Source organism: Cryptotermes secundus, unplaced genomic scaffold, assembly GCF_002891405.2.
Source record: "Cryptotermes secundus unplaced genomic scaffold, Csec_1.0 scaffold47, whole genome shotgun sequence".
Taxonomy (NCBI): domain Eukaryota; kingdom Metazoa; phylum Arthropoda; class Insecta; order Blattodea; family Kalotermitidae; genus Cryptotermes; species Cryptotermes secundus.
In genome coordinates this window covers 1,954,158-1,970,976 of record NW_019721002.1, presented here as the reverse complement: position 1 = coordinate 1,970,976, position 16,819 = coordinate 1,954,158, and the positions used below count along the sequence as shown (strand labels likewise).

Genomic DNA, 16,819 nt, shown 5'->3' with positions numbered 1-16,819 from the left:
CTGCCTACGGGCTGGATCGATCTGGTAATTCGATTCCCTCGAGGGACAAGAGAATTTTCTCCACTGACGCTGGGGCTCACCCAGCCGTCTATCCATTGGATACTGCGGGCTGGCTTCCCTGGGAAAAGAGGCGGGAGCGTGAAGCTGGTCTCTCAGCTCCACCTAGTACTGGGTTTAAGAATGAACCAGTTCCTTTGATACATTATTATTATATAGTTACGAAAAATGCATTCTGATTAATCCCATATCAGTATAGGAACGAAAACATTTCGCCAAGTCGCCATAGTATTGCTTCCAGGTACGGGGTTCAGTGCCCTGCGCTGTACGTACGTATCGTACTCCGCACCTCACAAGTTAACACAGCCGCCATGTTGGTGAGGCAGAGGTACGAACTTTTGTCCTTTCGCTCCCGCCTGCAGCTCCCTGTGTCACTTCGGCTTCATATAATGCTGAATGTTTTCTAGTGTTTCGACAAACATTACAGGTGCATCATGAGGGTTAATAACTTTGTCTAGAGACTGCGCTGTGTACCTATTCGGCAGGTGCACGGTTCGAATCTTTGGTAGGACACCGAGCATTCTGGCTGAAGTTTCACGTGGTTTTCCTGTGTCCACCCAGGCAAATTCCGGGACTTTATCTCGATTAGGTGACTGCCGCTTCCTTCCAAATCCACTCTACTTCATCTGTCGACACGTCATAATCGGGATACGTAAATCGTCGTTATATAATGGGAGAATAAAGAAAGACTTTTGGGGGAGGAACACTGCAAGATCTATTACGAGCTGCCAAAAGGACGCGCCTTAGCTCAAGCTGTTAGTCGCTGGCTTCCCACCGCGGCGGCCCGGATTCGATCCCGGGTCTGGTCAAGTGGGATTTGTCGTAGACAAAGTGGCGCTGGCGCAGGTTTCTCCGAGTACTTCGGTTTCCCCTGCCAATCTTCATTCCACCAAATTCTCCATCATCATAATCACCCGGGGCACGCTACAATAGGCCAATCAGTGGCCGCCGTGCCGAGTGGACCCAGCTGGACTCCACCCCCCATCATGCGAATTAAAAAAAAAAAAAAGAGCTGCCAAAACCTCCCAAAAGTAATTAATCGTGAAGATGGCAACTGCAGTGTTCTCCGAAGCGCTTGAAAACCTTCAACAGTCTACCCCTCCTATTCCCATAGCTTCAGGCGCAAGGAGTCGTAAGGAATTCCATAATAAACAATAATTCTGTGCTATGTAAGCTTGAAGACAAGAGGGGACATGTGTATGCAACCCGTTAGCGCCTCTGACACAATATTTGATTTCTTCGGTGGTACGAACACATACGTACAGAGAATTCGAAGATCTGAAAACAAAATATTCAAGTATTCCCTAAATCTTCGTGTAGGTGAGGTGCGTCTGTCGTCTCGCAAGGAAACTGTGCTGAGTGCGGAAGACGGAACCTGCATCTGGCACGGTGCCCATGCTGTGCCTTCTATCCCTTCCAGTTACACGCTGACAGCTGCGTACCAATGCTTTCTCGCCAGCCTCTCCCAGCACGCCTCGTCGCTACAGAGCGGTAGTTCTGACTGCCGTAAATCTCGTTTTGCAGCAAAATTACATTTGCCCTTCCTTCAAAGGGTTTTACTGTTCTCTGGCGAACCTTGAGTGGGCAGACATTATGGAAGGAACTTCCTACGTGTTGGTGGCTTTGGTTGCTGTCTTCAGTTGCAGCCTCTTTCTTACAGTGACGCACACGAGAAGAGTGCAGTTCGTGTGTGTATGCTTGTATTCAGGAAACCTCATGACAGTGAGGTTTTCACAGCGGTTATGTTCAGATGATGGTGTTGTGAGCTGTGACCCCGTATAGATAGGTATTACATTGTTTTCAACCAACCAGTTACAGTTCATAATATTGTCACGTGTATGAGTGACTATAGACGGCGTTTGGATTGGTAATTGGATGTATTGAACACTTACAGAACGTAACTACAAGTTAATATAGCGCTATCGCTAATTCCCACACTCTGCAATTCACTGCAGCACACACTAGGTCTTCTCAGTCTGCTGTGTCTTCACCGGTTGTCGCCTGGTAACGGCTTCCAACGCCGTAGCTCCCTCAGTTTCCGTGTTCACGTCCTTGCTGGCTGGCGACTGTCTCAACTAACTCCCTCTTCTCAGTGTAGCATCGGCAAGGGCCGTACACAAGACTCCTCTCCCAGCAGTTCTTCTGCTGCATCACGTGGCTATTGCTTGGACCGCGTAGAGAACACTATTCCTGTGTTATATTTACGGCCAATACCTAGCAACGGTCGTTGTTTACAGAGTCGTTGCTGAGCAACGGGTATAGAAACTACAATATTGGCGCCAATAAGACCCAGCACATCCCGGGGGAGGATCATCAGAGAGCAAGAACGCTGACAATCGAAACACTGAGCAGGCTGGCGCAGCGGTATTCTGATGGTACTCGGTTCGAATCTTGGTCGGGGCACCATCTGTCCTGACTGAGGTTCTTCCTGATATTCCTCAGTTCCCTCCGGGATACTACCTCGGTCAGGCCACGACCACTTCAGTTCCACCATCCGACGCTGCTAGCCATGACGGCATTCTCGCCGCTTTCAAGTGTCAACCGCTTGGGTGCTCATGTTCCACAGGTGGAGCTGGTATCTCGTTTGGAATTCATTGCAGTAAACCCTCGCTAATCCGGAATAATAGGGGGGGCATCCGCGGATTAATGAAGCAAAAGGGAGACCTAACAGACAAAAAAAACTTAGAACACAAATAGACTGAAAATGTAATGATGTGAGTAGTGCTCATGGAAATAAATAGCAAAATATCACTTTCGAGTATTTATTTAAAAACTATAAAACGACACTACGTTTATTCGTCGCTAGAAGACTCGGAAGTTGTTTGTTTCTGAACGTAATAATGCAGGTTTGAAGAGACTGTCAGGTTTTGTCTGAACAGACAAGTGACTCATCTGCCTTCCTCAATGCCACGTGTCTTTTGAAGTACGTACTGAAATGTGAGCAGCATTTCTCATTTTTCTTATTTCGATACGAATTATCCGACATCCGGATTCGCGAGGGATTCCTGTACTTAAGTTTTGTTGACGACATTTCCGTCAATATCTGTGACGGAAATCGAAACGCAGGCCCCCAGTCACGGAGCCCCAGTACTAACCGAGCTAGCCGTGCTGTACAGCCCCAAATAGTGCCTGCAGGAACTCACTCCCGAATGTGCAGCTTTCGGTATCGCAGGTTCGGGGCGTCTGAGACGGATGCGCAGCGGCAGGTGCGCAGGGCTCTGGTGCGTTAGTGCAGTAGTACAGCCCTGGGCTTGTATTCGAGACGTGTTCCCCCGGAACACCGGAACCTCGATTGGGGCACGACCGTTTCCTTCCAGATCCTTTCCAATTATTTACTTATTTATAATCCTTCCATTCGATGCTGAAAGCCCTGTAAAGTGACCCACAGAAAAGAACAGGCATTTACACCTAAATATAATATAAGAAGAACGAAAGGTTCGTTTTGTTACGGAGGAACCCCATGAACACAATTCTGAAGACCGGGCCTCTGTACCAATTTGTTACCCCCCCCCTCCACCCGCTCTCCTGCCTAGGGCGAGCGAGCGCGGAGGTTACGTCATGACAGGGGGACTTCCCCGTGCGCACTGACGGGCAAGGGCTGTACATCCGCTGTCCGACACTGGCCACGAGGCCATGACCCTGACCTCCATACGGCCTCCTGCATTATGACTTTCTCCATTTCACACAATTAGCACTGCAGTGGCGGCTCCTGACATCGCCACGCAATGGTAACTATATACACCACCTATGTTAGGATTCTTCTCGGAGTAAGCTGCAAATATACACACCTACATAATCTTAACAAATTGAGCTTCAGTAGTCGGGATAGCTCAGTCTGCATAGTGACTGGGCGACCAAGGGATAGAAGTTGGACTGCAGGCGTGGGGGTGGGGGGGACCCAGGGGGAGCTGATTCTCCTGGTCAATGTGTACCATGGTAAAGAGGTCAGGGCGTGAAGCTGACCACTCACCTTAATCTAGTGCCGAAGATAACTATGTTTGGAACGGTACCTCCACTCCCACATACATCTTCCTGGCGTGGTGCTTAACTAAACAGAAATCTTTACGTTTTACATTCATCTATCAAATGAGCTTCAGGTGGAGCAGGTTCACGTGAAGGTAACGCTCCAGACTCGTATTCCGGAAGTACTTGGTTCCTATATCGGCCGGTTCAGTGGCTATCCTCATTGAAATTCCGCGTGGTTGTCCTCAGTTCCTTCAGCCAAATACTGAGAGTGCTATATTAGGTCATGACCACTTCCTTTCAGATCCTTTTCAGTTCGTTATTCATTGATCGCTTTACCATCCGACGTTATAAAGGGCGGCCTCAGATTCTGGCTCCTCCTGAAGTTTGCAGAGGGGCAGAGATCCCGGGTGTGCGGGCCCATGGATCGCAGCTCTCATTAACTCCCTCTGACCCTTCTCCAGAAATTCTAATTTCTTGACAAACTGTGTTCCGCGGAACCACGGAACCGTACGCCACGCGGGCGCCTCTGCCTCTCTCTGTGCTTGTCACTTGCTCTTTGCTTACATGGAAGACAGAGGCAGTACTCTCCTCCGAAACCCATACGCAATCTTCTACCGGACTGCATGGCGTCATATCCCAGAAGACTGTACTGTTCAAAGTCACAGCTGTCAGAACGTCAATTCTAATATACTGAAGTTGCTGTATTCTGTCACTTGTCATTAGAGTGCCTGAGGAAATACTCCTGCGTTATGCTTCTGTTCTGTTGTCACTTTGCCTTGAGATATTCAACTAATGACTATAGCAGATGTAGGATGGAAAGCGGTGCCAGCGGCGGGACGTGGAGGTGTAGCTCCAGCCTTTCTTAAGCTTCGACGCCAGACTTAGCAGAGTGGTTAGTATTACCACCCGGGATAGGAGCCCATAGTGCCATGGGGCAGGCTGTCCGGACTCCACAGTCCGTCTGGAGGCCATGGAGAACACGAAACTCTCCGCCCCTGGCCGGCAATCGAAGCCCGGATCACAGGATAGGCAGCGTTGTTCTGACCCCGCACGGTGACGCAAGTGGTGACGTAGCCAATGGAAGCCCACTCGTGGTTGTGAGGCGTTGCGTCACACCTCGTCACTGTTGGCTGGTTCATTGACCTGCATTCGACGCGCACTTTGAGACTACGCGAGGGTAATACCAAGTTCTGTTATCTGGCCAAGCAGAGCTACGTACCGGCTCTGCTCCCGTTTCCAGACTTCGCAGTGTTCGGAACATGGCGACACGTGCCTAGCGTCGAGCCTGTACTGATGGCCCTGATTGACCAGAGCCCTCGACGGACGCGTCACTCAACGGGGTCACTGTGAGCTGCAGTAGATCTGGAGCGGCGCAGTGGGCACAGAAACGGGCTTAAGAATTGGAACGTTTCAACATACTTCAGCAGTACTCTGTGGTCTAGTGGTTCGATTCCCAGCGCTACCGGATTTCCTGAGAAGCAGTGTATCTGGAACGGGGCCCACTCAGCCTCATAAGGATAATTGAGGGACTATTTGAAGGAAATAGCGGCTCCGATCTAGAAAACCGAGATTAACGGTCATGGGGATTCGTTGCGCTGACCATGCGACACCATCTATCCGCATAAGTTGGCACTAACTTCGCCGACAAGCGGCGGTCGCTCGGTCGGTATAGTTCGCTTGCTGACTAAAAGAAAATCTCTTCATCGATTCTCCAGTCGCGTGCTCCCGGACGGACAGACAGACAACTAATGCGAGGCTAATGGTAGCGTTTCTAAATTTTTCTTTGGAAGGCACCAAAAATGGATTTTAAACAAAGAGTTCGTATGTACGATATTATTTTGACTCGGAAAGGAGACTGATGCCAGACTTTTATGTACAGGGTAATGGACATTAGGTTCTTATAAAGGGAAGGAAATTTCTTCAGTTTGTTTGCGGCTCTCAGATTTCCAAGAAGAGTCCCCGCTTCGTGAACTGTTTTCATAATCTGGGGCGCATCCATCCCCATATTCACGGAGTGCGAGGGCTGCTTTTCCCTGCAGCAAAGCGGCCGGCGCGTGAATCTAAGCCTTCACCTCCATCTGGTGCCAAGGTCATGAACTGGGCGACCTGTACGTCTTCAGGCTTGTTGCTTAACTAATTAAGTCCATGGGGATTTTTGGACAGTTAACTAGTTACGACCTATAAGCAATTTGTGATTCTCACGACAATGAGTGTGAAGATTACTGTCATCTGCGATATGACGCCGTGCAGTCTGATTGAAAGTTACCACCGTTTTGGAACCTGCTACTGCATCTTGACCGTGGATTAGAACAAAAGATTTAAGTGTTATGTACATGGATATATAATTAGAATCATCAAGTCTAGGATGCGGTGGGCAGGGCATGTAGCACGAATGGGGGAGAAGAGGAATGCATATAGGATATTGGTGGGAAAGCCAGAAGGAAAGAGACCACTGGGAAGACCAAGGCATAGGTGGGTGGACTATATTAAAATGGACCTTAGATGGGATTGGATGGTATGGATTGGATTGGTCTGGCTCAGGAGAGGGACCACTGGAGGGATCTTGTGAACACGGTAATGAACCTTCGGGTTCCGTAAAATGCTGGGAAATTATTGAGTAGCTGCAGAATTGACGGCTTCTCAAGAAGGGCTGAGCTCCATGAGTAAGTAAGTAAGTAAGTACATGGGCATCAGGCTCCAGAGGGTCGGTATGTGCAGCGAGCTGCACTGAAACAGATCAGCTGCAGACATCTCTCGCTTTCGATGTGCAACTTGTGTTCCAGCTCGCACTTTTACTCGTACGTTGCACAACTCTCAACTTTACGAGCGTCTGCGTTCTGAGGAAATGTGACGCAGGCATAGAGAATAAACGAAACTTGTGCCGCACGACATATTCGCCATATTGTGGGATCAGTTGCCAATCCGCTCATGGGAAGCGACTGCGCAGTCGCATGGGTATTGACAACCCAGAGTCTTAATTCGACCGAATTTCAATAACAGAATCCGAGCTGTCACCTTGAGCGGGTGTTGTACTCCCTGCAACACGTAGACCGTGTGACGGAGTGGGATGGTTCAACTCCTCAAAATGTAGTGGTTTCTATATGTACCACCTGCTGCAACAAGCAAAATAAACTGCATTTTACACACACAGTGTATTTTTCGGATTCGTATATGTTTGTCAGCATAGCGGACCGCCTCTGTGGCCTAGTAGTCAGAGTTCCTGACTACAGTTCCAAAGGTCCCGGGTTAGATTCCCGGGACCACCAGGTTTTCTGTGAAGTAGTGGGTCAACTCAGCCTCGTGAGGATAAATGAAGAGCCACTTGAATGGAAATAGCGGCTCCGGTCTAGAAAACTGAGATTAATGACCGTGAGGATCCGTTGCGCTGACCACGTGACACCCTCTATCCACACGAGCTGGCACTAACTTCGTCGAGAAGCGGCGGTCGCTCATTCGGTATAGTTCGCTTGCGGACTACAGGCCACGGAGTGTGTTGTTTGTTTTGTGAGCATAGCGATTGCTACCCTAAACAAAATTAAATTTCTGACTCCAGGAAGTTATCAAAATAATGTTAAAGACCGCAGTTCATACCTCACAGAAAACAGACTGTGTCTCCATGACAAAGTCCGACCGGGTAATGCTGTTTAGGGTAACAGCCGCTGTTTATTGTGAGAACCGTACGGAACATAAACACATACACTCTGTGGGCAGAATGCGGAGCTTCAGTGCGTTACAGCATGTGGTATATATAGTAACCACGGTGCTTTGAAGGGGTTGTACTGAGGACGTAGAATGTTTTTTTTTTCAGAGGAACAGCTGAATTGTTTAAATGGTATTTAGATTAACTTCATTCGCAAGCAGAGCTAAGGTTGCTGTGATCTGGGATGTAGTGCTACATCGTTATCGACGTTTCGGAGGAGGATGCTGCCTCCATATTTAGGGTAGGAAATTTCCTTCTAGTTTGAAGGTGGATCAGAAGTTCCCCTACACATCGGCCTCACATCCCAGAGGACGGCAGGCCTAGCAGACAGCCCCATGCAGAGGACAACGCTGAGAAGGAGCTTCGCTGGCTCGCGCAGCGGTCTGGAGCCATGCCATGGAATCGCTGGACCCAAAGTTGTCCCTCCCTGTGCTTAGTCAAGCACCTGTTTCAGGTGGATGGGAGAGGTAAGCTTCACGCCCCAGGCGAGATTCCCCCCAGATCGGCCGTGGGGCACACCCTACCTCCTGTTCCCCCGGGGGCACAGTGGCGGAGGCGTGAAGCTGATCACTCGCCTCCGTCTAGTGCTCAGGCCAAGAACACGTCTTTATGGCTTGGTGCTTAATTAATCAGGCCTTTACGCAAATCAGTGTAACCTGTTGAATTTAAAATTTGTATTGTACTGAAACTATGTTAGTAGCAGTATTGTACACAAACAGTGCACTGAATGCATAAGCCTACTTTGCATTTCATAAGCTCTGTATACTAACGTGTTGAGGGCACTGCGGGCCTGAGTGTGTTTCCGAAACGTCTTGTAGCTAACTATAGTTCAGCTAGATTTCAGTCGGGGCAATTGACAATTTAATAATTTTAATATCAGAATATATACTGCGAAATCTCCCTGCAGCATGTCGTACGGTTGCCTACCCTAAAGGCAGTTAGTTCAACGCACTGAATAAACTTTTATCGAAAGCCGCTCATGATTCGGTAACTCAAGCCTTGGGATCGATACTCACTCGATCCATTCTGTATTTCCGAACAGAGCTGCAATACTTTCCATGTCTGTTCCGTTTTACAACAGTGAATCCACAGTTTTCATAGCATTTGCTGCATTATCTCAGCGTAATCACAATTACACGGTTCTGTGGACGCTCACAGCGCCATCAACAGCTGTGTCATCCCGTGTGCAGTTGTGCCGTGGCTCACTGCTGCCAACGTGAAATAAAGATAAATATGAAATCGATGCGTTGTGGTGGGTGAGGTAGGTCTGATATTTACATACTCACAAAAGAACAATTAGCGCTTTTAGCAGCCAAGTCGACCCACATACACGCATTTTTGTGTCTTTTTTTTTAATTCGCTTAGTGGGGGGTGGAGTCCAACTGTGCCCACTCGGCACGGCGGCGACTGAGTAGCCTATTGTACCTACCACGGGTGATTATGAAGGTGGAGAATTTTGTGGAATGAAAATTGGCAGGGGAAGCCGAAGTACTCGGAGAAAACGCGCCCCAACGCCACTTTGTCCACCACAAATCCTACTTGACCAGACCCGGCATCGAATCCTGGCCGCCGCGGTGGGAAGCCAGCGACTAACCGCTTGAGCTATGGCACGGCCCTACGCTAAGCTATCTACTGGTTCTGTCCATGGTTTATGCTAACCGTCTTACAGTGTATACACTTTTCCACCTTATTCTTCACTTCCACACTACATGTTCTACTGGTTCTTCTTTATTTTCCGGTAATTAAGTAAACCGTTACCTTTGTTAGGACAATCGGAAAGAAACAGACCCCAAGGAGGAACTAGACTTGGATGGGGCATAATAGTAAAATGGACCTTAAAGAAGCAGGGTTAGGGATGTCCAGTGAATTTATCTGGCTTAAGATAGAGGCGATGCATTCCTCCGAAAATACGGTGTTGCAACCCAGAAAGTCTTATGCCCCCCGACCATCTGTGCGAAAATCTCACGTCCAAGAAACGCATGTTTATGCACGGGTTAAGTGCAGTGCAGTGCAGTGCAGCAGCCGTGTGTACAGCGCGGTGGGGCCGTCTCACCTAACGGTATCCCGCAGCTGTCTCAACGCAGTGTTGTGGGAAATGTTCTGTTCATTGCGTATAACGGAACACATCTCCGGCGGGCGCGGCCCTACCGAAACAGCGTACATGGACCGCAGTGCCGTGGCTTGATCGACCGCGGAATCTGGGTTCCATTCCCGACGGGGACGGAAAGATTTCTGCTCCCCACCGCTTCCGAACTGCCACTGGAACCCTATTCGATGGCCACAGTCCGGCCTTCTTCGGCGGGAGTAGAGCGGCCGAGGCGTGATCCTAAACACTCACCTCCATTTAGTGCTGAGGTTAAGATTGCGTGGAGTTATATCTCCACTTCTGCATACGTCTTCATGGCGTGATGCTCAGAACAGTTTTGTCTTCTCTTTGCATGAACAGCTGAACGCGCGGCTTTGTTATTCAGCCCCCTCAGAAGCAATATTACCAGAATTATGAAATCAGGCAAGAAGTATGGGACAAGAGAAATGTATACAAAGTTTTGGTATGGTAACCTGAAAGAAGAGACAATCTGGAAGTGTCTCCATTGTTTAGTCTATGATGTCATGAGTGTGTAGCTTGTATCTTGAAGTCGGTTTGTTGCTCCGTATTGGCTGTACATGTTCTTTGAAACGTGTTCGAAATGCTGTGGCCTCTTGTCCAACATATTTCAGGGCTCAGTGGTTACGAATTACGCTGTTATCGAAGGTATCTGTTAAGGGATTTTGGGGTGGGGGTTAAATGTTTTTGTATTGTGTTGCTGGCTGTGAAGGTGTGCGGGTGTGTCTGAAGCATCTAGTGACGCTTCTAGCTTCTCCCGCCAAAAGTGTGAAAGTAGCCTATTTTTATTTTATTTTTGATACGGGATGATCTGTGGAAATACTCCAAATTAAAAAAAAACACTTTCTTAACACACTAGAACGATTCCACATTTGTAATCTGGAAGGTCGCGGGTTCGATTCCCGATGAGGTCATTCGATTTTTCAATTTGCCTAATACATCCTGCCACACTATGGCCCTGGGGTCGACTCAGCCCCCTAACAGAAATGAGTACCTGGGGGTAAAGGACGGCCAGCGTGTGAGGCTGACAACCTCACCACCATCTATGAGCCGATTGCCTAGAAAATGAGGGAGCCTCGACGGTTCACAATCCCGTGGGCTTCCACGGCCTGTTAGTTAGTTATTTAGAGAGGGTGGGTTTCCCCATGCACCGCGACCAGTTTGATCTATTGTGCTGCTTCCCTCTATGATATTCTACCAGTCTCTTTACTCTACAGATAAATGGTGCGTACCATCAGTCCCGCCGAGCAAGCGAGTTCGGCCACTTGCTTAGCGGTGTCTATAATGCTTCCCTCATCTATCAGAGGCCTTAGAGACTATTGTTGGGCGGTAAACGTCCTGGAATTTGGTTCAGTGATCCCCTTTGGGGATATGAGGTTCTTTTACGTGCCGTAAAGTTACGACACGGGACACACAGCTTAAAGTCCCTCCCGGAGGACTTGTTCCCCGAATTTTTCCGCCCTTAAAAATTCGACGACCTCCGCCGGGTATTTGAACCCGCGTACTACGAGTCATGAGGTGGGAACGTTACCTCTAGACTACGGAGGCCGCTTCCACGGCCTGTTACATGGATACCTATACCTCTGTCTATTTTTATAACTTTATAAACTGTAGATCTCACTTTTTAAAACACAAATTAGACATTTCAGGGAACTTTAGCTATATTGACCATTAATGGATCCATTTTGAAGCTAAATGTTCAACAGAAGCGAAATATACGAGTATTTGTGATTTTGCATGCGCACGCCTTAAAATGGCCGGCAAGCCCGAAACGTGTAGCGTTTTTAATCTGACGTAATAAATAGACTGATTCGTTGGTACATCCAATGCAGTCACTTGTTACGCAACGGCCAGAATATCGCGTGCTGCGCGACGGCACAGGAAACTTGACTGTATGTTCACAATAGGACGCAAAGGGAGTATACTAGTAAAGTAGGTCTCGGAGACGTGGAACGAACCGGCCTGGCTCATGATAGGAACCAGTGTTCCAGCTTCCATAAAGTTCTGGGAGTATCTCTAATAGCTGAGCAACTGTTAGCTTCTGAAGAGAGACTACCGCATGGAGCTGGTCAGTCCTCATGCCTCTAGCCGCTAGTGGCTGTGAAGTTCCACAGATTGTCGACCTCTTAATAAGGTTATAGTGTGTGGTAAGCCTCACGTTCCGGCCGCCATGCCCTCAGCGAGATTCTGTGAACATTGTGCGGACGCGGGAAACAGGAGAGCCAGTGGCATGGATCCGTTGGGTGTGCAGATGACCCGTGTGCCTTGGAGTCTTATTTAACGGCGCCGTCAGCAGCTACATTATGTGCTGTCGAATGGTAGCTTGGGCGGGATTTGGAAGGAAACGGCACTGGCTTTATCGATACTATCCCGAAAATTGCCTGGAGAGACTGGGGAAAGCCACGTAAAGACCCAGTCATGAGAACCAGCTCTAGACTTGCATTCTTAATGTCCTCGATTCGAACCTCGACCAGGACACAGATTATCGTGACTGGGGTATTTCTTTGTGAGTTTCGGAGGAACATGTCGCCTGTATCATCAGGGTCGAAAAATAATCCAAGCAGGAAACCAGCATAAAGCTATTTGAAAGTAGAGCTGGAGCCGACATGTTCCTCCGAAACGTCGGTTCACTTTAAACGGACTACAGGGTGTTATATCGCAGGAGACATATCTCGTCCTACAATTCGACGCTGAGTTTGGCGAAGTAGCTGTGTTGTGTAAGCACACTCCTGCGTTCAGATCTGTGTCGGCTCTTGTGGCACTTGTTTTCATAAGATAAGCCATTTCACTGAAGCGCAAAGTGGCCCACTTTCTTCGTCTCCGATCGAAATGGCTGAACTTTGATCACAGGAAGCAACGTCGCGTTGTCTGTCGCACGATAAAACCGTGAGGCGGGTATTCTGGGTTCAGTCCCGGCTGAATTCACTTCAGCTTCATGACCGACGGAGTGCCACAGATTTTTGTCCAATTTTCTTCATCTTTACCCTACCAATGATCATTCAGCCATTGCTCAATACTCATCTCTGGGCGCTCCGTGGCCAAGCGGCACATTGTCACATCCTCGGCAGTCAGGGAGATCGGCTGGCAATGTAGCACACAACCACGCAGCACGCGAACTTGTAACTGCATGAAACGCAAAGAGGGGATGCGACCGAGCGGATTGACGTCGGTTCGAATCTCAGCAGGGACACCGCATCCTCCTGGGGCTTGGCTAATTATCCGAAATCCTTTCCGATCAAAAACAAACACGTGAGGACGAAACGTAAACAAAACCTAATTTTCGCCTTATGTTTCTGTCTCCATTTTAAAGACCGATCAGTTAGCGCTATTGGGTCGCTGTTTGTATCGAGACTCACACGAAACCCATAATTACAATGTATGGGCAAAATGCGGAACGTTAAACAAGGTGGTACATATAGTTATCTATTTCCATTTAGTTCCCAGGTTAAGAATCCGTGGAGCGTACCTCCACTCTCCATACGTTTTCATGGCACAAGAATTAATTTACCTTGCTCTTACAATATAATAACCGGTGCGCTTTGGAGAGTTAAGCAGGAGCCGAAAGCGCCTGTCGGGAACGCCCGGAACGGCTGTGTCCATGCGTTCCTTTCCCTCCTTCCAGGAAGAACCGACGGCGAGGAGTTCCGTTACGGCAGCCCCGCAACAAATGAACGCAATGTACGCATGCCGCCGGGCCCGGTTGCCCCAGCCACCTGTGCGGCAACGTGGGAAACCGGGTTCAATGCCCCAGGAATCTCCTCGTACGAAGAAATGGATTGGTTCATTGAACCGGTTAAACCGTATGCGTTTTTCCCCTGCGGCGCGTGTTCCGTGTCTGTCGCGTCGCTTCAGGAGGCGCGGTCCTCCGCCCGCGCACCGTTGCCGTGGAACATTTGCTTACTTTATTCACAAAGCGATGGTCACCACTTAGAACGAGATTAAGCCATAACGGGACGGACAGCTGTCGTTGCCGTTACGCTCTTGCGCAGAGTGGCAACTTTCTGTCGTTTCCTGCGCCACGCCGCTGCGCACAGAGCCTTGGTTCCTCCTGACGTTTCGTCTGGTGCGGCTCTCGGCTCGGTGTATATTCTGGGATGTGACGCCGTGCAGTCCGGTAAATGTTTGCCGACGTTTCGGAGGAACGCGATGCCTCCACCCGAACCAGCGCAGTACGTTCTTCCAAAACATCTGTCAACTTGTAAACTAGACGGCGACACGTCCCAGAAGATGGCGCCTTATTTGGGGGGCAGAATAACCCAGTCGATATAGCGATTAGGATATGGGTTAGACAATCATGGTTCGACTCCCGGCTGGGGCAAGACAGAGAAGTGTTTTCTCTTTCTTCCCCACAGTGTCACACCGGTCTTGGTGCCCGCCCAGCCTCATGTTCAATGGATACAATTCTTAAGATGTTCTTCTGCGAGGGTAAAGCGGCCAAGTGAGAAACAAGGTGTGAAAAAAAGGTATGAAAAAGGTGTGAAAATGTTGTGAAAATGGTGTGGAAAAGGTGTGAAAGAAGGTGTGAAAGAAGGTGTGAAAAAAGGCGTGAAAAAGGTTTGAAAGTAGGTGTGAAGAAAGGTGTGAAAATGGTGCGAAAAAGGTGTGAAATAAGGTGTGAAAGAAGGCGTGAAAAATGCGAAACGTGTGAAAGAAGGCGCGAAAAATGTGAAACGTGTGAAAAAAGGCGTGAAATAAGGTGTGAAGAAAGGTGTGAAAAAAAGGTTTGAAAGTAGGTGTGAAGAAAGATGTGAAAAATGGTGCGAAAAGGCGTGAAAGAAAGTGCGAAAGAAGGTGTGAGAAAACGTGTGAAAAAAGCGTGAAAATGGGTGCGAAAAAAGGTGTGAAAGAAGGTGTGAAAAGGGTGTGAAAGATGTGAAGAAAGGTGTGAAAACTGTGTGAAAAAGATGTGTGAAAGGTGTGAAAAAGGTGTGAAAGTAGATGTGAAAAAAGTTGTGAATTTTGATGTGAAAATAAGGTTTGAAAAAGGTATAAAACGGTGTGAAAAAAACGTGTGAAAGAAGGTGTGAAAAATGTGTGAAAGAAGGTGTGAAGAAATGGTTGAAAAAAGTGTGAAAAAGTGAAAAATTGTGGAAAAATGTGTGGAAATAGGTGTAAAAAAGGTGGGAAAATGTGTGAAAAAGGTGTTAAAACAGTGTGACAGAAGGTGTGAAAAATTGTATGAAAAAAGGCGTGAAAAAAGTGTGAAAGTAGGTGTGAACAAAGGTAATCCATCATAGAACTGTTCAAGAAATGAAGTCAGAGCTTGTAACAGTTTAAACACGCTGTTCCTTTGTTTGCGCCGCGAAAGTTCGTCAAGAGATGGAGACTGGCCCCGAATAATGGGCCACACTGAGTGTTTCTGTTTTTGCCTGACGACGGAGACAGAACCAGTTTCTGTAACTAAGACAAGAGGTGCAGTATGTCTCCGTGTGCGCTGCTTCTGTGGAGGCGGCCAGGAGCCTCAATTTCTGTGCAAGTACTTCTCTGGCCTGTAGTCACAATAGCACTTCTTGAGAAGCTGACAGTCACTCAGTAACTCAACAAATGTTCCGCCATATGTGGAAGTGCAGTGTTCATTACCGTATTTGCAAAAACATGCCACTAGTCCTTGTTCCAAGCTAAATGGATCCATTCCTCGCCCTCCAACCACATTTCTTGAAGTTTTGTTTTACTCCAACTCTCCCATTTAGTCTTTCCCATCTTAAGTCGCCTCTTTGTGTATTTCAGTTCTGTCATGTGTGCTGCTCACCCTGCCCATCTGCTTCCGTTTATGTTCTGAAGTAAATTGTCCCATACACATTTCTCAGATTCCACGTTCTGTGTGTCTCCCTGCTGTTTGGGTCGTTCCAACGAATGCGTCCAGGTCAGAGATCCGGATGACATGCTGACATTGCACGGCGAGGAGTTGCTAACCCCACGCCACTCCTCCAGGCCAGAGGCTGTCCGCGATTGCTTATTTAGCTGTCCTCTGTATCTGACCAGGGATCTTCTAGCAGCCATCTGACAGTCGCATTTCCTTCTGCTCTGTGTTTCAGAGCAACACTACGCTGCAGCGGACTCCAACAGTTCGACTCCGACAAAGTCGTTCGTCCCATGCAAAGTGTGCGGCGACAAGGCGTCGGGCTACCACTACGGCGTCACGTCCTGCGAAGGATGCAAGGTAATGTGCTCATCGCAACGTCCTCATTCCTGTGGGTCTGGGTGACACTTCCTGAACATGAGACACCGCTTCTGAATTTGCAGAGAGAAAGGAGCGTGTTCTATGTAGCTCAAGTTCCATCCCCTGTTTGTCCCAAATAATATTACTCCAACAATACAAAACGATTCCTGTGCTATTGAGCAATACTTGGTTTGTTTTAAGCGTAAATGGAAATAGAAGTTAATTACATATCCTGCAAATTCGGCAGGATTGCTGCTTCAGAATGTTCGCCAGATGTAGGTAGTCGTGGCAGAGGGTCAATAAATAAGATTTGTTCACTCAGTTCACCAATCAGACAAGAATTCCACCCTCATACATTTCTCCACAAGAAAATCTTCACCTTCTCACGCCACTCCAGCTACTCCATACCAGCCCACTGACCGTCACGTGACATACATGACCTGCAAATTGCTGTTCATTTTATGATACTAGGAATAAGCATGCGCAAATGCACGTTCATGCTACCATTGCCAAGCCGTCATGTGGCGCCTCCACCTGCGTTCACGCGAACTCGTTTCAGCTGACGCGGAGAGGGCGTTAAATTCTTTATTTATACGCTGAAAGTGGCAGACAGAGGGAGGGTTAATATATATGGGACTTATCATTCACTCTTCAAATTCGCCGTTCAACATCTGTGGAGAAGCCAAAGATGAGAGCGGGAAAGAACATTAAGGGAATTGAAAGATTATCCATCTTTTCGTCTCGATATTTCTTTCATCACAGACGGAGCAGACTGATGGGTTCTTTCTGAGAGCCCATAAATTACACAGATACTGGGTCGAAACCCGTCTCA

The 16,819-nt window shown here is 48.2% G+C and overlaps 1 protein-coding gene across 3 annotated transcripts in view; it reads left to right on the top strand.

Annotated features, from left to right (window-relative positions):
- The window catches only part of LOC111874281 (ecdysone-induced protein 78C), a 76,961-nt gene that overhangs the window by 47,381 nt on the left and 12,761 nt on the right, over positions 1-16,819 (top strand). For 2 of the 3 annotated variants that reach the window (XM_023869658.2, XM_033755416.1), the window contains one exon: positions 15,863-15,987. In XM_023869658.2, coding sequence (XP_023725426.1) covers positions 15,863-15,987 — 125 coding nt within the window. Of the gene's footprint in view, positions 1-7,506; positions 8,191-15,862; positions 15,988-16,819 lie in introns of those variants that run through there. The other variant, XM_023869664.2, reaches the window with a different exon arrangement.